The sequence below is a fragment of the Copadichromis virginalis genome, linkage group LG18 (genome assembly GCF_057382275.1).
Source record: "Copadichromis virginalis isolate Kocher_CV1m ecotype Utaka linkage group LG18, C_Virginalis_male_GT1.1, whole genome shotgun sequence".
In the NCBI taxonomy this organism is placed as follows: domain Eukaryota; kingdom Metazoa; phylum Chordata; class Actinopteri; order Cichliformes; family Cichlidae; genus Copadichromis; species Copadichromis virginalis.
The window spans coordinates 25,088,711-25,113,206 of record NC_140635.1 but is presented as its reverse complement, the minus strand read 5'-3'; the positions used below and the strand labels follow the sequence as shown (position 1 = coordinate 25,113,206).

Genomic DNA, 24,496 nt, shown 5'->3' with positions numbered 1-24,496 from the left:
TAAGTCGAAAACAAAACGAAAATAAAAAAATAAAATAAAAAACACCAAAAAAAAATGCTCAGAAAGAAGATAACAATAAGCTATTTGAACAACTTTAGCAATAATAATCTTTACCTCCCGAATTCACTGCAGAGCAAACGCGAGCCTCAGTTTAAACAGCATGTCTGAAAACCAGTCAATATAATAAATATAAATACATCTGAGGTTTTCTACAGACTGTGAAAAGGACATGACAAAAATAGCTTTGTTTTCAAACTTGATGCACTTGCATAAATAAAAGTATAGTAATAACATTAATTACAATAATTATAATAAACCAAGGTATTGTAGGCCCTCTGAAGTGTAAGGCTTGGGCCTGTAAAACATGTCAAACGTCCTCTGTCTTCACAGTAGATGCACAATGACAACTATGTATGGGTGAACTACATACTCGTATACGTATTTCTCAACCACAAAATGTAACGCAATAAGCAACAAGATCAACCGTTGTTAAAACGGTGACAGAGAATTTTAGTTCTTTGGGGTTTATGATTTGACACAATTCTTCATAACTCAAACTGTCAACAGTCAACGGCTACAGTGTGTCTGCATCAGTGGAGAAAACAGAGTTGAGAAAACCTCCATCAACAAGTTTCTGTATGGCAAAAATTGTGAAAACATCAGTCTGAATCAGTGAATTGTGATTTAAATGAGAAATATGTTTCTGCTGTAGAACATGTAGTTTTTTAGTCAACAGTTGCTAATCAGGGTGGCAGAGAACAAAGAAAATATCAAATCTTTTTCACATTTAATTCATTAATGGCTTCTTCCTGAAGGAAAGAAAAAAACGATGAAATGGGGGAAAGCAAACAATCTCCAGACTGCAATGGGACATGAATGTCGATGAATATTATTCAAAGCACACAAGAGTCAGTTAAAGTCCCAGCCGTAGTTTATAAATATGGAGCCTGACAGGCCGTGGAAGAGCAGGAGGGGCGGTCAATCCTTTAAGCAGTACCCTCAGAAAGAAAAGGATGTCACTCCATGATGGCTCGATAGATGACCGGCTCAATGTAGTCCTCTCTATATCGAGAATTGATGACCCGCTGCCTTTTGGTGTTCTGCTTGACATCGTTTTGCGCGAAGAGCTCGAAACGCATGTCTGATGCCACCGACTGAAAACCGAAAAGGAGATACAAAAGTTACTGCTTAGTTCTACAGTTGTGATGCAAACATACAGCTGCAATTGCACAACAAAGTTGGCTAGCTGTGAAGAAAAGAAGTAAAAAAGAATACGGTCACCAGTCCCACCCTGCAGCCTTCAAAGTAGATGCACCTATGGGACCAATTTGAAAATCCTACGTCACCTCATTCTCAAGCTATCGTGTTCACAAAGTTTGGTGTCCATGTCATCCACCAAGCAGGGTGATGACAATACCCTATTAGCCTTTTAGAGCTGAGAGGTAATAAAAGCAGACTGCAAAGTTCTGCAAAGCTCATAAACCCGTTATTACTCATAACAGAACAGATAAATAGTTAAAGATTAATCGTCCCCTCATAAATTACCAACGGTCTACACTTTGAGAACTGACTGCTGTCCTGTTCTTGTCTGACAAAGGATTCTAGTTGCTCAACAGTCTCGGCTCTTTGTTGAACTTTTCACTTCATGATACTCAATGTTTTCAGTTGGTGAAGGCCAGATTCTTTATGTATGAAACCACGCTGTTGCAATAGCTGCAGTACGTGGATTTGCATTATTTAGTGGAAATATACAAAGTCTTCCCTGAAAAGGTGTCATCTGGATGGGGCACTTGTTGCTCTAACACCTGTAATACCTTTCAGTTGTCACGCTACCTTTCCAAATATGCAAACTGTCAATTCCACGTGCACTTATGCACCTCCCATACCAGCGGAGTGCTGATTATAAGCTCCTCTTCAGTCTGGAGGGTGTAATGTTCATGTTTTCCAAAAAGAATTTCAAATTTTAACCACAGAACTGTTTCCCAGTATGTGTCAGCCAATTTTAAATGAGCTCTGGCTCAGAGAAGAGAGCAGTGATGATGGCTTCTTTTGCTATAACCTGCATTTGTGGATGGCACGGTCAACAGTGTTCACAGACAGTGATTTCTGGAAGTTTTCCTGAGCCCATGGAGTGATTTTAATGCAGTGCTGCCTGACGGTCTGAAGATCCCAGGCATCCAATACTGATTTTGAACCTTTTCTCCTGGAAATTGGGAAAAGGTCTGAAGACCATTTCTCCAGATTCCCTGAATCTGTTGGTATTATGTACCATAGATAAGCGGTTCCCAACCCCCGGGCCATACTGGTCCATGAGTCGTTTAGTACCAGGCCGCGAGAGTTGAGGCTTGGGCGTGTGTGCTTTCTATGTTCTATTGTAAATAAAATATGAGTTTAAGTTATTCATTCCACTGTTTTTAGTTACATTTTACACAGCATCCCCAACAACTGGTGTCATATTTATTTCCACATAACATAAAGCATTGAGACTTTTAGCTCACCATCCTTGACTTGACCCGTTTAGGCAGATCCTCATCTAGAGTGTAGATGTCTTCCCGCTTGACAGAGATTTGCGAGCCATCCTCAAATTCCACCTACACACACACACACACACACACACACACACACACACACACACACACACACACACACACACACACACACACACACACACACACACACACAGAGGAAGTGCTTAAATTAAAGCGTATTTGAATATTTCTACTCCTCATACTGTATTGTATGTGTCACATAATAATTTTCTTCATAGCCAGAGTAGAATTCCCATTTATTCCCACCTAGGGCAACAAAGATTAACATCATCAAGTAAGTGTAATAAAAAGTGAAATGTCTGACTCTGCTCCTGACTGATGTAAAAGGAAAGTTCGCTTCCCTCAGGCATTAAATGTCCTCGCTCTGATATTTTATCCTGTTGGATATTAAAGTGAATTTTTCTCATCACGACCACATTAATTCTTGTTTTAAAAGTATAATTGTATTAAAGAAAAACATTTTATCTACATTAAGCTTGACAAATTTTTATGTGATTCTTCTTTGTGCCAAGAAATTCTTTAAAGATATTCAAACACACTGGATTCATGAGAATGCGACAAACTGATCTACCATCAACACTCGCATAAAGGCTCCTATTTTCTGTTTAGAACTTAAAAAACATGACTGATAAAGACCCTTCATCTTAAAGTATTACAAAACTGGTTAGCAACCATCTGTTTAACATGACAAAATGTTAATTTTTAAACCAGACAACCAAGACTTTACAATCATCCTAACCCAGCATTTTATGTGTTGATGGAGTCTAATCAAACAGAGTTGAAGCTGATGAGGATCAGAGGGATAAATGCATGTTTACCAGGTACATGGGGATGGAGTGGGAAGCTACAAACTTGGCTCCATATATCAACCCATCTGTCCATCGAACTTGAACAGCGTCACCTTTGGCAGGTGGGCCGAGGCGGACGCAGTCCCGGTTCTACAAACACATTTAAACAAATATTGACCTCAGGCCATCTGAAAAGGGAGGGCATTTAGAAATGGAAAATTTGAGATCAGCTTTAGCTATCTGAGAGGTTTATTAACCTCAATATCCTCAGGGAAGAGGTTGTCGCTGAATGAGCCGTCGTCAAACACCACTTCATAAAACGTAGCCGTGGTTAGCTCCAGCAATTCGCTCTGGTAGTAACGGCCATTCTTGTATTTACAGATCACCTTTTGGCCCACTACCAGTTCCTGCATGGCAGCTTTGCTGCGCTGTGGAAGACAAACATACTGAGTGTTAATCAAATGTTATTACTTTAAAGTAAATTTTTTCCCATAGTCCCAAGATAAAGGGTAAGACGGTGGCTGTAGTGCAATAAAGATAACTCAGAGAAATGGATTAGCAGGTTACAGCAATGTTTAAACACTATCCCTGCCCCATTGTTCAAAAAAAGATATGAACACTACACATGAGAACCAACACAAACTGGTAGTCACAACAATACCATGGAGACTGTCAGAGCAGGTTTATTGTGTTATTCTTCTCCAGTTAGTGAATCAAAGCTTCAACGTGCAAAAGCAGAAATCCCTGTGGTAGCTTCCAGCTGTTATGGTGCTGCACAGCTGACTAAGCTTGTGCTGGAAGCTACAACGGGAGGCAAGACAGTCCTCACTTTATAAAAGCATCTTGTTGCAAAGACACTTCATCAACTGATAACATAAACCAAAAAAAAAGAAAAAAAAAGAGAGGAATTTTAAATGCTACACAACTCATGCCACAGTTCCCAACAGTAGTGTAAACAACATCAACTATTTTAATGGGTATATGGACACAATGAGCTGGAGACTGAACCACTTAAGCAGCGGTGCAGCGTGGGGCAAAGAGTTACATTAAAGAAGTCATTTCATCATTTCTATTGAGCACTCTGGCTGAATTTTCTTTGTGTACAGGCTGTGATCAGCTGACCTGTGCGCCTACTCTGATATTTACCGCTCTTTTGTGGATCTAGCAAACTGAATTCCACAAGATACAGGCAGAGGGCTATATGGCTGATTTCCAACCCTCTAAACATTATGAAGCTAGTACAAAAGGTAGAATTTAATGTGTGAAGCTAAACGAAATCATAACCTTGAATTTATATTGACGTCTGCTACCCTTAATGAAACCAAACATGACCACAGCTTCACCTGCACCAGTCCAACACAGCACATCACTGTAAACTGTAAACACCACTGCAAATTAGCAGCTTAGCTTCCAACTGCCTAGTACATATTTTTCTTCAATTCAGCAACAAATCTGATGTGTGGTTTAGGATGTGATGAGTAAGTGTCTCTAACAGTACAATGTTTAGACATGTTGCTAGACTGCAACTTTACACCTGAACTTAGAATGTATCACAGGGATGAGACGGAAAAAAAGATGTGTTGAAGGTGTAAGGAGACCATGGGATGGCATTATGTTCTTATTATGACCCAGTATCTCTATACATTCAGCTGGAAGCGCATGAAAAAAATAATTAATTTAACAGTATTCCTTAACCTGCACATCAAACTTAATTGCTCTTTAAATCAAAGTCCCAGACAGCTATTCAGGGTCATTTTAAAGCTTGCTGATAATGTGGAACTAACACTTCTTTACAGTGAGGAACTGAAAACGTTTCTCTGAAACAATTTTAAGACAAAATTCACAGAAAAAGCAGTGTAAGCTCATGCTGAGAAAAAGGCAAATTTGTTTGTCGTTTCCTTTCACTGGTAATCTGTTTTACACCTTAAACACATCTTCACAGGACAGTGTCTTCAGAAATTATTACTGGCCGGACTGGGACTCTCCACGATTACCTCAGGTATGGCTGGTGCTCTATGCCTGTGGCAAGTGATGAAGACAATAAATGGCCAGTCATCTGGGTGCATGAGGACACCAGCTGCCTGAGCACATGTGGGGTGAAATGCCGTGGAGCAACGCCCATGGGAGCACTGAACACAGCAGCCTTTCACTTCCCTCTTTATCCGTTTCCTGCAGTACACACATTTCTACGGGAGAAACAAAGACAAAAGAGTGAAATAAGGGGGTGAAATTAAGTGTTCCATATTGTAAGTGGGAGGCTAGGAAAAGGAAAAACATGAGAAGCAAAGAAGGAGAAAAGAAATCGTCTAAGCCAAGCAGGGAGGATGAGAGGAAGGAAGTCAGAAATGAATTATAAAAGGCACACAAACTGAGATGCAGACATGCTGGAGGAAATTACACAGCTTCCTGTTGACAATTTAGTGACATATATCTTATTTAAACACACGTAAAAGTAGATCCTTTGACAAAGGTTCCTTTGTGTTACAGACGCGTAACAATGCCAACAAGGCCAACTGTCGTAACTGAATTCCTGCATTGTTTCCTTCAGAATGCTTAGATCTCAAACAAACTACAAGATAAGGATAGAGTGCAATCCTTTTACATTATTTTGAAATTTACTTCGGTGAGCTGACAGGAAGCTAAAAAAGTGTGTGTGTGTGTGTGTGTGTGTGTGCGGTACTTTTTCTTTATTTTTAGAACATACAAAAACAAGAAGTAAAACTGTGGTGACAGTACAACAGGCACCACAGTAGTTAAACAGAAGTGATGTGTGAACTCATGACATTCCAAGTGCCCTTGTGCTCGGAAGTGGAAAACACACACACACACACACACACACACACACACACACACACACACACCTTACTGTGTCATTTGCATTCCATGGCAGATGCATTCCACATTCACAGGAATATCCCCAAATCTACAAAACGCGTGGCCTTGTGTGGGTCACCGCGCTCATGTGTAACCCTACAGTACACAGCTGTACTGACTTACCAGTCTGAAACGTGGCAGTGGGATGGCAGAGAGGTCAACGGGGCTCCGCTCAGTGATGTTGACAAAGCGAGCTTCCAGCACAGTTATGGCACACAACACATGAACCCACCTGTGTGAAAGGCAACATGAATTGGATTTCACAGAAAGAGTATGTTACACCCAGAGGGCATTATACAGCAGTTGTTTTGTTTGCGCTCAATTTTGACAGCCCTATTAAAGATTAATATCAGTTTGTACATGCTCCAGATAGCGTTTCTACAAATTCTTTAATTCTCACTCGCTTTTGCAACTTTGTACTTTTGTGTTACATGCAGCAAGAACTCCTCATTGTTAATCCATTTAAAAAACTCGGTGCTTTTCCTTTTGCCGTGATGTTTCAAAGAGCCGGAAAGTAAATAAACAGCAGACAGAAATTATGCAGGTCGAATTGTCTCACGATTCACACATGCGCAGAAAAGTGTTTTCAGGCGTTTCAGTGGATGAAAAACTGTTCTGAAACGATTGAAAACGATAGTGTGGACGCGGAGCGTTTTTAGACGAAAACGCCGTTTTCAACTTTATCCGGATTAGTGTAGACAAAGCCTTAGGGATACATGTTATTGTCTACACATATTCAATACTAAATAAATGAATGAAACTGTAAAAAAAATTAAATCATGTATTTTCAAAAATCTAAAGATAAACTAGTTTCTCCAGTTGGGCTGAACTCAAGATGACTTTTGAATGATATCACTTTGACAGTGTGAGGAAAATCTGCTATTTGAACTTCAGCACACTGAGAACGCTCTACTCTCAAACAGGGTGTGACTAACATCATCTGGGCTAAAGGATTTTGCCTTCAGGCGCTCTCAACATAAATTCAGTACAGCTCCTGGACTCGGGTGCGTGTGAGAATGCATGTAGTCAATATAGTCAAGATAGTCAATCTTTTCTATTTGGGTAACCACAGATGTTTGTTTGTTTGCACAACACACATATGAATTTGAAAAATTTGATTAGTTTAAAGGTCTAATGGATGAGATGATTTCAGAGGTAAGAGGTTAAAGGAAGCAAAAATTACAGCAGTCAAAGAGAATGACAACAATTTTATGACATAATGTCACGACTGAGCGTGATTGACTGAATCCAAGAAGCAGGGAAATGTTTTCCTGACTGAAGTTCTTACAACTTCAAACAAGTGAACAAAGGTGGAGGCAGAGCCCCAGTTTCAACCTCAACATTACTGTGTGTAAATGACAAAGTTGTGCTTAGAATATCATCACTTGTTTATTTCAGTACTTCTTACTTGTCATTGTTGGCTCTCTGTAAAGCTCCTCCTCTCAGGGAACACAGGCAGCAGTCCTGCAAAAAGAAACATGCATCATATATTTTTAGCTGTAGTATATGATTCATTTCTCTTATTACACCAAACTGAATGTTTTGATTAGGACAGTATGTTGTTCTTCGTCTACACTGGAGGAAAACCACAATTATGTAAAAGATTTGCATGAAAAAAAAAAATCAATCATATGAAGCTTAATCTTGTCTGATCATTTGTTTGTCCTACAAACCCAACAGACATGTGCTAGAACACGAAAAACCACTTCTGCATGTTTCAAGTAAATAAACCGCTGAGTGTCGCCAATAAACAAAAAGCTGCACAACATTCATGAAAGAATCACATGCAGGAAAAAAAATTCTGTTTATTTTGCTTCTAAAAATTTGGACAAAAAGACTTGAATGTATCAAGTCTCTTAAAGCCATTTAAAGCTATGCTAGGCAGTAATATTCACATTTTATTATCTTGTTAATATTTACTTTTCTGTGAATAAATATAAAAATTATTGCAAGCTATTTTTAATAGCTTTCTATACACTTTCTATACACCTTTTTTAGAAACCTTTATACAAGATATAAACCAGAAAAGCACTGACACAAGATCTGTGAATCATGGGGAAGTAACAGCTTAATGTGGACACCCTGAATCCTGATTAAAGCCCTAAAATTCGCTAAAAACAGAACAAGGAAATCTGTAGCAATAACATTTTAAGTAAACCTACCAAAAAAAACCAAAAAAAACCTTTTTAGTCTACTTAAACCATGACATCAAGTTAGATAAGACCGAAAACTTCCACAAGTAAAAAACACATAAACACAAAACTACATAACATCGTCTCAGGCTTAATGAAGTGTACAGTGGAGCACTGCCCACTAGTGGTCAGAGGGATTTAGACTATCTTCAGGAGACATTCCCAGAATAGTTCCCTATTGTTTTGAGCTGATGGGAATGCTGAGAGCAAAGGAAATTTTCAGATAATCTTTTAAAACAAAAGGTGGAAAAAAAATACATGTCCACCAAGAGGAAGGGGCCACTAACGCTATCTCTGCAGAGAGGAAGCGACGTCATACAGAGCCAAGTTTTAATGATGCGGCTCTCAGTTCTGTTTACCCCCCAAAAAACAACAAGCCAATTCTGTAGTGCTGACGTGAACAGTTATGCCTTATTCTGTATCATGAAATATGTTGTCGTTATTATTATTATTATTATTATTATTATTATCAGTAGTAGTACAATGTTTTGACAGAGAGAAAGAGCTGGCATGTGCACATATGCAGACACCTTTGTTTAAAAAAAAAAAAAAAAAAAAAAAAAAAAAGTATCTTCACACTCACAAAAATTGCCAAGAGATTTTTTTGCAGTCGGAGCTGCAAATCATTTCAACTTCAGTCAATTAAATTCACAATTGAAGTTTATCTGTTATACAAGTTCTGAAATTCTAGTTATTGGGGAACAGTACCAATGATTCATTCCTCTGAGGAAGGTAGCCGTGAACACAGCATGTCTTTACTGGTAATCCTTTTATGTTACCTTCCGATTTTTTGTTTCAGGTACTTTTTGTGTGGGTATAACCACCCCATGTTTATATATTTTAAGTAAGGAGTACATGTATTGGTTTCAATGCAACCGCAGAAACTGATATTTCAATGCCAATGGCCCCACAGTGTGTGTTACCATCCTATATGGTGAATGTGGCTCAGCACAAATTTATTCTTGGCCTGTAATACAGTAGCTTTGTTTACATCTTACCTCATCTAATTTTACTTTACATTTAACACTTAATTAAAGACATACACACATGTTTTTTGTGTGTTTTAACAGACATTCCTCCGTTTCTTTTAGCAGACAACAGAACCGCTATGAAAGAGTGACACAAATGGGGCCCATTAAGATTCCAGTGGTAAGCTGCTTCCATTTATGAGCCTTTCCAAGCAGCAGGCTACACTGCTAAACACTTGATTTTACTGTAACATAATCAACATACACAAGCTAACACTAATGGATGTGATGCCATTTAGACTAAATACATGTACTAAATTATTCATTTAGATACAAGTTTACAACTAAGCAGGGCTAAAGACTTATTTAAAAAAAAAAACGAAGGACATGCCTTCATTAACTAACCTCAGTGATGGCGTCAGCCTCACAGCGGGCACACAGCCATTCATCTAGCTCTGCATCATCCCTGGAAATGCCATAGCAACCTAAAACAAAACCAGAAATAAACAAACTCAGACATTTCAAAGCTTAAAAGGGCAGAGATGCTAAAATCAACTTTTTGCTTATTCTTATTTTGCTTTTCTAAGTATAATATTTTTAAACCATCAACTGTTAGCAGTGCAGAAGGTATTTAAAAAAACCAAACTGAGGGCTACTGTTTGCAGCAAATTTTCCACTTTCATTACTCCCCATTTATGTTCTCTGTGAAGCAAATAACTCTAGCACGTCATTCAGCAAAACCATTCACTTGAGACTTTGTGCAGCAGCTGCTAGAGGAACTGGCTGAATCGTTTTAAGCGTCAAAGGGGTGTTTATGTATTCATCTTTGATGTGCCTGAATTATGGTTTATTAAAGTAGCTTAAGAAAAAAAGCAGCTGAGTGCTAGTTTCCTAAAGAAAAACAAACAGGTCTGGATGTACTAAATGTAATTACGATTTAATTTAATAATCCCTCAGCCTTCTTCTAACTATTTTAATAGATGCATCAGAGAAAATAGGCTTACTTGTATGTACACGTACGCAGCACTGAGTGCAGCTCACCAGGCGGCTGGTACCATCCTCAGCTACATTAGGGTTAGACAGCTGCCCCTCCCCGCTGTCAGTAATCTTACTGGACTGGGTGTTAAAACACATTTCAGGGATCAGTGGTTTAGACCACTGTTGGCTCCCTGGACGGTTCACCAGTGTCACACTAGAACTCCCAGTATTGGATTCAGACTTAAAAGAGAAAAAGTTTAGAGGTTTGTTAGCATCATTGTTCTCCTCAAATTCTGATTAATCCAGTACTATGGTAACTGTAGGAAACATGCAGCATATTTATTGCAATCTTTATTTAAAGAGGTATATTAATATATCTAACACATTATATTATTTGCAAATGCATAGTTGCTCTTTCTACAACAGAAGCAAGGATATAATATAGATGAATACAAGACAAACCGATTTACTAATGTTTGCGACACACAGTTCACTGCTAACTGTGACAATACCTAACAGCAAAAAAACATGTCTTTTTTCCTCCTTGACATTTAAATGAACTGAGTGTGTCTGTGTTTAGAAAACAAGAACTTTTGTGAACCACTTGTAAAACTAACCACACCTACATAGACTACACATGGTTTTGTTAATTTAGGCCCTTAGTTCCTACCTGATGGTGAGTGTAGAAGAGCAGGCAGATAGAGCAGTAGGGAGCCTGTTGGCCCATGCGTTTGTTATATTCCCTCTCTGCAGCAGGGCTAAATGGCAGACACTGCCATAACTGGGTTAGTGGCTTTGCCCACTCCTCTTTCTCCTCTTGGATGACCTGCACATCTACATATAAATCTATGGATAACAGGTGTGGCATAAATGAAGGAAGGAGATGGTGAATCCATTATGTTTTAGGAAGACAAGGTGAAGTGATAAAACAAAAACATTAACCACCTTAGTCTTAGAAATTTACAAAACTTGAGTTCATTTATTAGCAGATATAGCAAGAAAAAGATATGGAAAAAAAATTTAAGCCTAAAACAAGACATAAAATCATTGTGGTAAACACAGTACTTGGTAATCTGGCGAACTACACACCACACAATTACACAGAGGATCTAAAATACTACGTACCATCATCACTGTGTGCCTCCCTGAACAGAGGATGATGACGAGGCAGCTTACACAGCTGTGCTTCCTGCTGGTTCTTGACAGGCTTGCAGTACGACTGCTCGTCTGACACCTGCTGTAGAAAGAAGTGCATAGCAAGACATAACTAAAGGACACATAATGCATGTTGTAATAAACACATACAAAATTAATTTGCAGTGAGGTCTCCCTACAATCAGGCATAATGGAAGCTCTGTACTGATATGCACACTTTTCCAGATAAAAATCTGATCCAACCGTGCCTTTAAGCTTCTGGTCTCAGGTATTAAATACTTACATGATGAATCTGAGGAATCACCTTCAGCTCATCGCGCACTGGTTTCATGACAGGAATGGTGTCTTTCAGGATGACAATGCCATTATCCACGAGGGGGGATTGGATATTCTGTAGTTTAAACAGCATGAATTACATTGAACATCTCAGATTTTAGAATAATGGCTATTAAAATTCAACACGCCAACGAGAGAGATTATAAAAAGACTATGATGTTAATAGAGATTAGTGTGCAAACATCATACACAGAAAGATGCACCAGTACAGAGCAACCAGACAGTCCTGTGGCTGTTTTAGTTTGGACACTCACATGCGTATTACCAAAGCAAGCGCTTTTAGTGAAACCTAAGATTGTTCATCGCACGGTGAGACAATTCCCTTTTTGGATGTTAGTTTGTTAGCCTACAAATATACGCCCGTTCCCCATCACTTCCTAAATTTGTTAATCAATCTGCATGAATGTCTTAGAGTTAAAGATGTGTGCCCTTCCGCTAGCTAACTTTTGTTCATGTAATAAAAATTAATTTTTACCAAAACTGCTATTAAATAAATCTAAACAATATCGTAACATTGCATTGCATGCATCATCTGGTGATCAAGCTAGACCCAATTTCCACTACAATCAGGATTACCAACATCTGGAGAGCTTTTCTGAGTTATTTTACAACACTCAGATCCTGACAAATTATATTTAACTCATCTCAAAACAAACTGCAACAGCATGCCTGTGTTACGTGTACGCTATTGACATAACTTGCACATTTACATTGCTGCTTTTTTTTATTAAATACATTTTGCTCAACAATTTTTCATGCAGTGACACTCTGGGGTAGTTAAAATGTCCTGTTAGCCACATCTGTAAATAAGTGTTCATCAAGCTAATAGTGCCTGTAATTAATTACTTGCAAATAAGAAAAACAATAAATATTAGTGCTGTCAAAATTAACGCGTTAACGCAAATTAATCCGCGATTAAAGTTTTTTTAACGCAATTAACGCATCTGGAGTGCAGAATGACTCAAAATCCCTGAAATGTTTCTGTCAACGCAATTCGGGCAGTTTGATGAAGCATACGTTAGTCGGGGATGCTGGTAGGACTTTGGGTAGTGCGTCACCCAGCTTGCGACAAACCACTCACGGAGCATCGGGGACTCAGTAAGTCTACCTCAGAAATATTAACTGACATAATTGCCAAGTGGATTGCAACAAAATGCATATGCATATGTATTAATATCGTTAAGAACACGCGCTTTACATAGCTTTAGTTCCTCGTTTCAAGGACTTGAAGTGCCTCACCAAGAGTGACAGAGTGGATAAATGTTTCAAATCAAATCAAAATGTATTTCTATAGCACATAATAATACAACAAAGTTGACTAAAGTGCTTCACAGTTAGTCAGAGCAATAGCATAAGAAAGAATAAAAAGAAACAGTTAAAAGAAACAATATGAACAATATGGGTAAAACAAACAAAAAAAGCCAAAACATAACTAGCTTGAATCAAAAGCCAGATTAAAATAATACGTTTTAAGACGCAATTTAAAAGACTGGATGACTCGGAGGAACGAATAAAAGGAGGGAGGCTATTCCAGAATCTGGGAGCTACGACAGCAAAGGCCCGATCACCTCTGGACTTCTGACGAGACCTCGGTTGCATCAGGAGCTTTTGATTGGAAGATCTAAGTGTCTTATTAGGGATATACAAATGGAGGAGTTTGCATAGATAGCTGGGAGCCAAATTGTTTAAAATTGTAAAGGTAAGCAAGAGAATTTTGAAATTGATACGATATTCAACAAGGAGCCAATGTAGGTTGGCTAAAACCGGTGTGATGTGGGCATAATTTCTAGTACCAGTTAAGAGACGCACAGCTGCGTTTTGAACTAACTGGAGGTTAGGTTTTTGTGAACATAAATGTTCAAGATGTTCAATAAACATTTTAAGTGCATATATTTTCCCTTTTTTCCTCGAGTCTGTTTGCTCATGCAAAATGAAATGCGATTAATATAGAATGAAAATGGATGATATTTAATCATGATTAATCGACAGTAACCCTGTGATGAATCTGATTAAACATTGTAATTGTTTGACAGAACTAATATATATTATATGTTAGTGTACACTTACCAATTAGTATATAGGTTTTTTAAAAAGTTGTATTTCACAGGAGAGAACCTGTGCTAAAAGATTGAAGAAAACTATTCAAACTCTCTTTGAATACATTATTTGTATTTATTCGCCATTTACTTCATTATATTGCATAAATGTCAGTTACAAACTTAAATATGAAGTTGCAAAAAATGTAATTGCAACCAGGCTAGCGATCAACTAACTGCGATTAATTATAGAAAAATGTGAGATTAATTAGTTAATTTTTTTAAATCTATTGACAGCACTAATAAATATGTTTTTATTATTAGTTTGTTTGGCGTTTATGAACAGCCGTTTTTGCCATATGACTATATACAGTGCTACAGTGAAGATTCATGTCTGTGTTCTTATATGAGTGAACAAGCAGAGAAGGCCTGAAGAGGAAGAAAAATAAATTAATTGAAATAAATCAGCCATAGCGCAGATTTTTGCCTGTCAGTTTAATATAATCTGAGGGAGGATCTGCACTAATCCATGAATCATCATTTCTCATGCTGGGGTTAGTCTACTCAGAGGGAAACTTATGTTTTGAGTTGTCACATCTGCTTTCTAGGAACAGGCGTCAGTACTAGAGAGCAAAGATGTGATTAAAAGCTGCTTTGGCCAGCCTGCTGGTACCTAGACAAAGATAACAATGCATGCACTGTGGCCCGTGTTCAAACATGCATACAACACAACACTGACCAAATGAACAAATATAACAACTGACATCTTTCTCCCATTACATCTTTAATGTATTTGTCTATTATAAAAACACAATTTTTGTAATTTTCATAATAAAGAAATATAAAAACAAAGTCAAACCTTTCTCTTGTTACTCTTGGGAGCCTCAGTTTCCACTTTGTTCACATCTTGTGGCTGTGTGTGAACCAGCGGGGAAGCAGGCTTGCTTATGGGCTCAACTTGAGGCTTCTTGACTTCAGCCAGAGCTTCGACAGGCACGGACGTTTTGGGTTCATGTTCTTCTTTCTCCGTCACCACAATGTTTTGTGCTTCTTGTTCATTCTGTGCTACTTTGGTCATAGTGATTTCAAATTGAGGCCGTGCCTTCATTTGCTCACAGTGCGGCACCTGAGATGAAGATGGAACCGGCGTTAAGGTTTTGTGCTGGAGATGGCGGGCCTGGTGCTCTCTGGCATAGCTGTGCACATGTAGCTGTGTGGTGGGTTGCCGCTGCGTCTCTTGACTGTAGCTCTGCACCTGAAGAATATCTTTAGGACTCAGAGTCCTGTGGAATAGCAGACTGGCAACACCCATTTTGCGGGCAGGCTGAGTTCCAACTTCTGTCCACATAGAGGCTGCTGAGACTGAGAGATGCCCGTTTCTGGACCTGGACTGAGATGAGATTGCAGGTGCACGAGTCTTGGTATAATGAGGAGGGCAGCCACTGTCACCCTTACTTTGGGACAGGCCCCTGTGAAATGGATCCATTAGCGTGAGCTTGGTTGGAGTGACAACCAACTTTGGTGGGCCTGTAAATTAAATGAAACAGAAAATAAGTTTTGCTACACTGTTTAACTCCACCATCAAGCAGTAATTGTTATTGGACTCTTGGTTGCCATACAGGAATCAGTGAGACGGTATTAATACCTTTATTTCTTTTGCCATCTTGTGCCACAGCCCGTGGAGGTATAAGACTGAGTCTAGGACGCTTTCCATACTGCTCTTCATCGTCTTCATCTTCAACCTGAGGCACAACTTCTTCGGGCACTTCCAGACACACCCGGTGTCTTTTGGTCTCTATTCTTTGTTTAGTGCTGAGATTCAACAAAACAGATGTGGGATTTGTGAATACTATATCAGATTTGCCCAGTTTCATCAATGTTTTTCTACCATTTAATTTGAAGTAATGTGAAGACATATTCTAAACATATGTTGTAAAAAACAAGATACCTATTATTACATCAGTGAGATTAACCCATGAACATCATATGTAACAGTAAAACACATGTGAAGAACATGCAGAATGAATACTTTTGATACCTTAAGGTAAATTTGCTAATAAAGCACACTTGTGAAGTACTTAATTGCTACTGTTACAAAAGGGGAAAGGAACTAAATATCTTAATATTCTCCTAAAGCTGGTTTTATGGTCCCACAATAGGTGGCACCCCTGCTGTCAGCTCAACTCCAGCGACTGCCCATCTTCCTACAGTGTGCACTGTTGCCAAACAGAGGCAGTGTACAAGGTATGTATTAGAACCAGTCTATGAACCACTCTTGCTTGTACTCTTATAGCCAGCCGTGGACAAGAGTAAAGTTATGACATACAATGAGATAAAGTGAAACCACGTGTAAAAATACTGGCAGCAGCCACTGGTACCCCTAAGCCCCCCCATAGCTACAGCCATGGTATCAATTTCAAAATTCTATGTCGCATTGTTCTCAAGCTATCACATGACGAGTTTGAACCCAAAGGTCAGAGGTCACATGGTATCAATTTCAAAATTCTATGTCGCATTGTTCTCAAGCTATCAACATGACGAGTTTGAACCCAAAGGTCAGAGGTCACATGGTATCAATTTCAAAATTCTATGTCGCATTGTTCTCAAGCTATCACATGACGAGTTTGAACCCAAAGGTCAGAGGTCACATGGTATCAATTTCAAAATTCTATGTCGCATTGTTCTCAAGCTATCAACATGACGAGTTTGAACCCAAAGGTCAGAGGTCACTGAGACCAAAACTCGTCCAAGATTGTTAGTAGATACACCTATAATGTCAATTTGATGCTCGTTGTCTTCATAGAGGAAAAGTTAATTTTCACGAGGAGATTCATTTGTACAGTAAATGGCCCACCTCTTCCACTGTCCGTCCTCCCCACAGCTCTTGATGGAGCTAGTCTCACTGCTGCTGGTGATGTCATTAAATGACTCATCCAAGAACTCCTTAGCTTCTGGGGTGGGTCGTGAATGGTCAATGGGCACCAGGTCTCGGCCTTCCAGCCACTGTTCGTAGCGATCTGGCTGGTATTTTTTCACAAAGACATCCATGGAAATCTTCACCATGTCTCTACGGCATGAGCACTAAAAGGGAAAAATGCATACACAGACTCTCTTTTAAGTAATAATAAAACGTATTTCTTTCCACTAAGATAAGAATCAAATTGGTTCTCCGACACTGAATGACTCTCCTCACCAAAACTGCCTGCTTGCCATATTCAATCCATCTCTCTGTAGCAAAGTTGGTGGACTCTGCACAGTTGAAGCCGTGGTTGAAACCAGCATGATAGGAATAGGGGAAAGTGATCATGAACTCCCCAGCCTCCTGAGTAATCTAATGAACAGATAATAAAACAATAAGCAAGTGCAGTTCTTGCATTTAGCCTGTGTCGTGGCTAAAAATACAATAAATTGTTACAAAAAAGTTACCCTTTCGAATGGAATGCTGTATTTCTTTAGTACAAAAGGAGAGATCAGTGTCATCTTGTGCCTTAGAAAGGCATCACAATTCTGAGCGCTATTGGGAAAGAAGCCTAGAAGGAAAGAGATCAAATCTCTTGTGAAATATGAAATATTACAGTACAAGAATCCATGACTGTGATGTATTCATTGTATAGCTATATAACACATATCTACAGAAAATATCCTACTGGCCCCCTACCTTGAGCCAGACGCTCAAATCTTTTCCCGTGCTCTGGAGGAATACAATACCTGCAGACAGTCAAATGCTGAAAATTACTTTGTGCATGTATCCATCTGCCCTAGATCTTTTCAGCCTGGTTTCTATGCACAAGTTAAGTTGAATGCTTTCTTTCGTTTTAACACTGTGTACACACATAACAGTTAACTGCTTTTTCTGCCTCTTCTTTAACACCTTGAGAGACAAAACTGTCTAATGTAAATGAAAACCATCAAAGGCCTCAGCAGCCACGCATGAAACAGCACTCATGCCCAACCCGCAACCCCCAAGTTTCAAGCAGACATGAGAAACCACTATTTAACAGAACAACAACAACAAAAACAACACTATGTGCAAGTTACCATTAGATAAAACAAATTACAGTTGTAAATCAATTAACTAACTAGCATGCATCTTTACCATGATTTAGGTTCTCCAAAGTGCAAATAATTGATACTGTAGAGGTCCATGTCCTCTGTGTGCCATGGAAAGGTGGTCTTCCACATGCCAAAATACAAGTAGGGTGTATTAACACCCTCAATAGTGATGCCGTTGTCACGCTCCACAGTATCCAAAATGGTGTCCAGATGGCAAATATTCCACTCCCTGACATCCTACCAGTAAACAGAAAGGAAACAAGATATTTTTTTAAAATGAGACTCAGAAACAGAATCAGTCAGTACAGTATGATCAGTGATGTCATCAGCTTGTGTGCCGGGTGAAATAATGCTAACTCACTGGATCATACAATGTTCCATTAACATCTGCCCCATATAAAGGAGCATTAAAGGTCACGTTCTTCCAGTACTTCCTTTCCAGCTCCTCAAAGTTATCATAATGTGGACTACAGTACCTGTAAAAGAAGAAAAAGAAAAAAAAAACAGTTTATTAACATTGACCCTGTACACAGATTTAAAGCATTAAAATATTGAATATGTTAGTATTAGTACTCAAGACACATCAGAAAATAAAAATCTTCAATCTCTTTAATTTTGCGCTTCTCACCTGTTGCTGTTGGCAACCCTGCGAAACTCTCTCACCGTCATGGATCTCCTCTGTATGTTGTACTGCGTGAAGAGACCTGACACACCTGTCACAACCTGCTGAATGGGTGCAGGTATCACCAACTCATCTATGTCGTCATAAGAATGTCTGGGCTTCCATTCTTTTGGTGGGACAATCTTGGAAGAAGACATTAGACAGTGAAGCTTTGAAAATGGCTAGATAAAAATATCAAATAATGGCCCAAGTGTTAGCATATGTTGTGTTAGCACTTACTTTAGCCAGGCCTGCTTTATGTGCTCCCTTCGACTCCATATATGCAACATAGCGCCTGAAATCCTTGAATTCCTCAGCAGTGGGATAAAAAGTCATAATCCCTTTGGAAGCGTCCGAAGCCATTTCCAAAACTTGATGGCAGCGCCTGCAAATGTAAATGGTCAAAGTATTTTGTGGCATGCAAAACGAAACACATTTAAGTGGAACTTACATGTCGCTCTTCACACATAAAGAGTAAACAAATAATTTTATTTTTTTCAATGTAAAGTAAGGTACTGTGCAAACGTCTTGAGCCACAGCTTTTATATAATATTTTTTTGCTAGGAAAATGAGAAAGATCTGCAAACATACATGGAAATACAGTAGAAGGCAAAAAGAGTCTGACAGTCAATATTTGACCACCTTTATCCATCAACACAGCCTGAACTCTCTTAGCCAAGTCTTCTTATAATTTCTTTATATTTATATAATGTCTTCATTGTTATTCTCTTGTGACTCAGCCTTGGGCTGGTTCTTATATAGCGCTTTTCTACTCTGAGCACTCAGTGCTTTACACAACTTGTCTCATTCACCCAGTCACACAAGCACTTCTATGTTTTTTTTTGATGATGATCTGAGCTAAAACTTTCAAAAAACAATTTCTACTCGATAAAACCTGTTGACACTGATTTTCAGACCAGTTCTTGGCTAGTGTGGCATACCTCAGCCTTTCCTCCCCATTCCTCTTCCTTAAGAATGGCTTCTTCACAGCCATTGTTCATTGAGACCATTTCTGATAAGGCTTCAGTGAACAATAGATGGATCTACTTAAGGGATATGACTTTTGAGATAGTGTTCATCTGTGTAGATTGTTTGTTTTTTTTTCTTTTGGGTCTGCCACTTCTTCAGTCCTCCAGTGTTCATACACACTATAGACCACACTAAGATATACGTAGATATAACATAGATATAAGTAAGCTTGTTGGTGTGAAAATACTGTAATATACATGTCAATCTGTGCTACATTTAGGCTTTTTTATGGATTCACCAAAACAAATAGAGCTCGAAAATTTGACGTCAAAACCGCAAAGGATTGTAGGTACGAGTGGCAAGTGGTACTAGTGCACGCAGGCTTTCACAAGAAAACAGTCACACAGTGATAAAAAGAAGCACAAAGAATGGCAAGAAGCTGTTGCATTATTAACTGCAATACCCGGTCCCATGACAGCCACAGGAAGCCGACGGGTAAAAAGATCGGTTTTTATCGGATTCCGCCGTGGAAGAAAAATTGTTCAAGCCGTGTTTCCGAAGTAACAAAGAGCCGACTGATGGCCTGGATTGCAGTGATTCGAAGACAAAATATAACGTTCCAGAACACTACAGCTTACATGTTAGTCTGCTCCAGGCATTTCCACAAAGGTGAGTCTTTTGTTGTAGTTATTACATAATTTATCATAACATAATTGTTGATGTAGGTTACAAATAAGTCTTATATTGATTTGAATTGAATTCGCTGCGCTGTGCTGCTTTGTTTGCTGTTGCTTTGTAGGAAAACCAGCCTACAAAATGCTGAAATGCAATCCAAACTGGGCACCTTCTATCAACATGGGTCATACAAAGTTTAAAGCTGCTACCACAGCGAGATTTGATCGGTTAAAAGGGAGCGCGAAATCAAAACAGCCACGAAAAGTCCTGCACATATGTGCCCAAGCGTTGTATTGAAGCAATCAAGTGGTTCAAGGTTCAAGGTTCAAAGTTACCTTGAACCTTGTATTGAAGCAATCAAGTGATGAATAACTGTTTTACAGTATGTTGATTTGTTTCTCACTGAAGTAGCTAATAAAGCACAATGGAATACAGTTTTGCCTCCTTCCTGTAGGATTCTATAATAGAATGAAACAATGATGCCAGTTATAAACAAAGACAATAAATTGAATGAATTATGAAACACTTGTTTTATTTCTATTGGAAACCCTTTCACTCCTTTGATTTTTTTCCTCGTACTTTTTTGGTTTTTTTGCCCTTTTCGTCAAGTCTGTCTTTGTACGGACCTGCCGTGTTCTCCTTCATTTTGTACATAACTGTTTTTGGGGCAAATAAAATGTAAGTAGGGATTAAAACCGCAGAATTAATGATTACCGGTGCTGGAAATGCTAGCGCTTAATGCAGTGTTTTGATTTTGCTGCCACACGTATCTACAACGCAATGCGCGAAAGTCACGTGGTCTGTCGAGCTCTATTGGAACAAATTACTTACTTAACAAATCAAACCCTCTGAAAATGTGCAGGTAAAAGAACTGGACTGAAAATAAGTGAAAAAGCAGCCAATGTCTAAAGAAAAACTATGAAAGACCTTCAAAAAACAGTCAGAAATTATTGCTTGAGACCAATTTTAAAAATGATAAGTCTGGCTCCTTGGAAGCAAAATATATAGAAACAAGTAGTGGCTCAAGACTTATGCACAGTATTTGATTTATATTTATGATTTTATTGATATTATTCATAGTGCAACTCAACTAAATCTTTACGCTGCAGTAAGCCGCCGTCAAAATATAGTGTTATAAATACTAGTAGTTTCAGTTGTTGTGCCAAAAAGTGATTGCCTGCCAAAAAGTGATTTCCAATGTTTCTGTGTATTTTTTATGTGTAATATCTTTATGTACGTTTGTAAACAGACTTCGGTGAACAGGGTTTACAAAGGGGTTACATATAGAATTTAAAAAATTATCTGTTTTTCAAGTATCTTTACAATTCTGTGTTATTGTACTTACATTATAACCAATCCGGTCCTTTATCCCCACTTAAAATATTTTTACAGAACTATTGTAATATTTGCTGGAATTTCTGCTGTGCTGTTGGCCAGCTTACTCTTACAAAAGACATTTTTAATGTTAATGACATTTTTTAACTGCATAAATAAAGGTTATATAAAAGTCACTGCCAAAAACTGATTGCGGCTTCTACCTTGTTACACGAATGTTGTTTGTGGCTCAAGATGACTTTATGTCATCCATAAGGGATGCATTTGACATATGTTTACCATATTATAGCCCAACAAGTTACTTATAGCAGTTTAAATATGAGCAATCAGTTTTTGCCACAACACCGTCAAGACCGTCACAGCGCCTCAGTACTCAATACGTCCTGTAGTGGGCGCACACCACGTAAACGTTTACCATTGAATTAAAACGCTCCCACGGTCTTGCACAGAAAACATAACCTTATTTAATGCGAAATTGTCCTTAAATGTCCTTGTTGTCTGTTCGCACTTGCACACTTGTAAGTTTCAGCATTGCATTAACGTGGAACAAGCTAGCCTGTTAAGTACTGTGACCGCCCCCGAAAAACCTGCGGCCATTTATCCGTCTCTTTAATTCGGACTCGCAGATGAAGTCCACGAAACAAATATTTGCTCATTTACAAACTTGCTAAACAAACAGGAAACGATTCATGTAACGGCACTTAATGTTAGCATTAGCCACTATGATAGCATAGCACTGGTGTCCGATTTAGCTCTGGTGACGTCCGCAACACTGCAAACTAGGACATAGTACTGAAAGTGAACTGTGTGACTAAACCTTAATTCCAAAGTGACAGGCAACAGATTCGAGAAGGCTTTCGTTAACTAACCTAACCTTAGTTCACGTTAACACCGACATGGGTTGAGACTATGCTCCGTATTACAATTTCAACCAATGCTAGTATACACTATCCAGCGAATTCGTATAGTGTCCTCTTTGCAAACTTGCACAGCGGTAGCTTGAGTTCTTACATCACAGGTATATAAAATTATTCCAAAAAGCATCGTTTGAAATGACTATTCGGGTTGAATTACACAGACAACAATAAAAGTGAAACTACCATTTGTCAAGTCAATGATGTTTTGTCAGGAAATAGACTGCACCCTGAAAGGGCTAGCATCGCCCTCTACATATTAGCATCGTAAGTTCAGAAGTTCACATTCTACGACGAAGACAGCTCGACATGCACGTACCTACCACCGCTGCTTAATTCTCTCAGAAGCAGTCCCTCGCGTTGTTGATATCGTCGTAATCAATACAAGCGGCCACCTGGAACATAACAGACAAAACACAGCTTGCTAACTAAGCCCCCTGTGAGTAGACCAGTATCCTCCATTACCAGCTCTACGCATGTACACGCTCCTCGGATTTTGTTTACCACAACACGCATGGGAGACGCTTAGCCAATCATAAAGCCACTCTGAGTCACGTCATAAGACCGCAAAAACCGTCTTTCTGTAACCATAAGATTTGACTTGACAGTATCGGTCAAGGGAATAGTTCACTTTTTACCTATAAACGATGGATATCATTGTATTTTATTTTTTAACACATGTTGCTAAGATGTTCATATTACAGTTTTTATTCTTTAAAGTTTCAGCTCAAGATAATATAGAAAAAGGTAGGCTATTCATTCAGTAGGTTATAGAAAGTTTTGTTAAAGGGGTCCAGCTCTTCAAATGCAGGTAGACAGATTTCTGCAGTATCCACAAACATGCTAAACATACAATAAATGCTAATAAAAGCACTAATACATAAATACTACGAATAAATACACATTTATTACGACAGAAAACTATACTGTAACCTGGTGAACAGTGTACAAGAGTGCATTACAGTACAGAACAGTGGAGAAAGTTCCACACTGACCTCTGGACAGCAAGGACAGGGCCAGTTGCAACATCTGATGATCAGAGGTATTTCTAGTGAAACATTTTAATGTTTTTCTCTGCAATTTAAATCCTATAGTCAACGACAATACAGCAAAGACATCATACGAAGTGCTGAAAATTTTTTTTAGTGTCAGCCGTCTATTTCACAAGTTGAAATAGCAGCAAACAAAAGCTGAATAGGTTAAAAAAAGTTTTAAAATAATGTTCCTCAATTCAACAACAGCAACTCAGAGAAACAGGACATGGCCTCACCTTATTTAAACTCAAGTGAGTTCCTTTCTAATGTTAGAAAATTGCCACTTTTTTCAGTAGATAGTAACTCAAAAGTTATATTCAGACTGTATCATCTGTTTAGTTTAGTGTCTCCTTTTTTGAAATTGTAAATGCCGTGGTTGACTGAGCTTTCTTTTGTATCACCCTGACTGGATTAACATGTTTTCACACCATCTCAGTGGGGAGTCCTTACGCTTCCTGAAGTGGGAAAACCCCCATACTTTTGTTCTGAATTAGAACATGCCTGCTGTCTTGTATAGAAAGCATAAAATTGTATGATGTAAAAATGTGTAATAAAATCCTTTACAGCTGCTTAACAGACAATGCTGCAGGACAAGCTAGCCTGAAAGATTCTGGGAATGGCTCTAACTGCACCCAAATTAACTATCTATGTAATTCTGCCCCACTGTTCCATCTCAGCCAGCAAGTACCTGCATATTTGCAGAAATAAAAGACAAGACCACATGGTGAAAATAACTGGTGTATAACCTAACTGGTTATGTGCAGAGCAGCCCAGAGAGGCTGTGTCTCTCAGAAAAAAAGATGGAGAAAGTTTTTAGAATATTATCAGAATATTTGGTGCAGAAAACTAGTTTATGTTTGATTTTTTGTGCTGTTGTTGTTGTTGGTTTTTTTTTAGTGAATCAGAGTTGTAAATGTAGTATCTGAATAGCTCAGAATTCAAGACTGCTGCCGTTATCCAGCTGGAGCTGGCACCTACC

The 24,496-nt window shown here is 38.6% G+C and overlaps 1 protein-coding gene across 5 annotated transcripts; it reads right to left on the bottom strand.

Annotated features, from left to right (window-relative positions):
• Positions 1 to 768: 768 nt before the first annotated feature.
• On the bottom strand, positions 769 to 22,976 carry LOC146687968 (lysine-specific demethylase 4A-like). Of its 5 annotated transcripts, none has more exons than XM_085438379.1 (23): positions 22,803 to 22,976; positions 18,831 to 18,975; positions 18,558 to 18,733; positions 18,291 to 18,405; positions 17,973 to 18,166; positions 17,535 to 17,584; positions 17,303 to 17,406; positions 17,070 to 17,207; positions 16,731 to 16,957; positions 15,522 to 15,688; positions 14,736 to 15,403; positions 11,788 to 11,895; positions 11,475 to 11,586; positions 11,020 to 11,195; positions 10,376 to 10,589; positions 9,777 to 9,856; positions 7,620 to 7,675; positions 6,335 to 6,443; positions 5,332 to 5,523; positions 3,595 to 3,765; positions 3,368 to 3,487; positions 2,499 to 2,591; positions 769 to 1,154 (listed from the first exon to the last, which is right to left on the bottom strand). In XM_085438379.1, the coding sequence occupies exons 2-23, from the start codon at positions 18,951 to 18,953 to the stop codon at positions 1,017 to 1,019; spliced, it is 3,531 nt and encodes a 1,176-aa protein (XP_085294505.1). In that variant the 5' UTR covers positions 18,954 to 18,975; positions 22,803 to 22,976; the 3' UTR covers positions 769 to 1,016. The 5 variants fall into 5 exon arrangements, with proteins under 5 accessions (XP_085294505.1, XP_085294508.1, XP_085294506.1 ...); XM_085438382.1 differs by having other exon boundaries at positions 11,475 to 11,583; XM_085438380.1 differs by having other exon boundaries at positions 22,807 to 22,976.
• Between the last annotated feature and the right edge of the window lie 1,520 nt (positions 22,977 to 24,496).

Excerpts from the sequence above, each read along its gene's own strand:
- LOC146687968 (XM_085438379.1), bottom strand. The coding sequence starts at position 18,953 with ATGGCTTCGGACGCTTCCAAAGGGATTATGACTTTTTATCCCACTGCT. Across the intron at positions 17,585-17,972 it reads TTTGGAGAACCTAAATCATG|GTATTGTATTCCTCCAGAGC; the intron begins GTAAAGATGCAT and ends GACTGTCTGCAG. Across the intron at positions 3,766-5,331 it reads GAGCACCAGCCATACCTGAG|CGCAGCAAAGCTGCCATGCA; the intron begins GTAATCGTGGAG and ends TGTCTTCCACAG.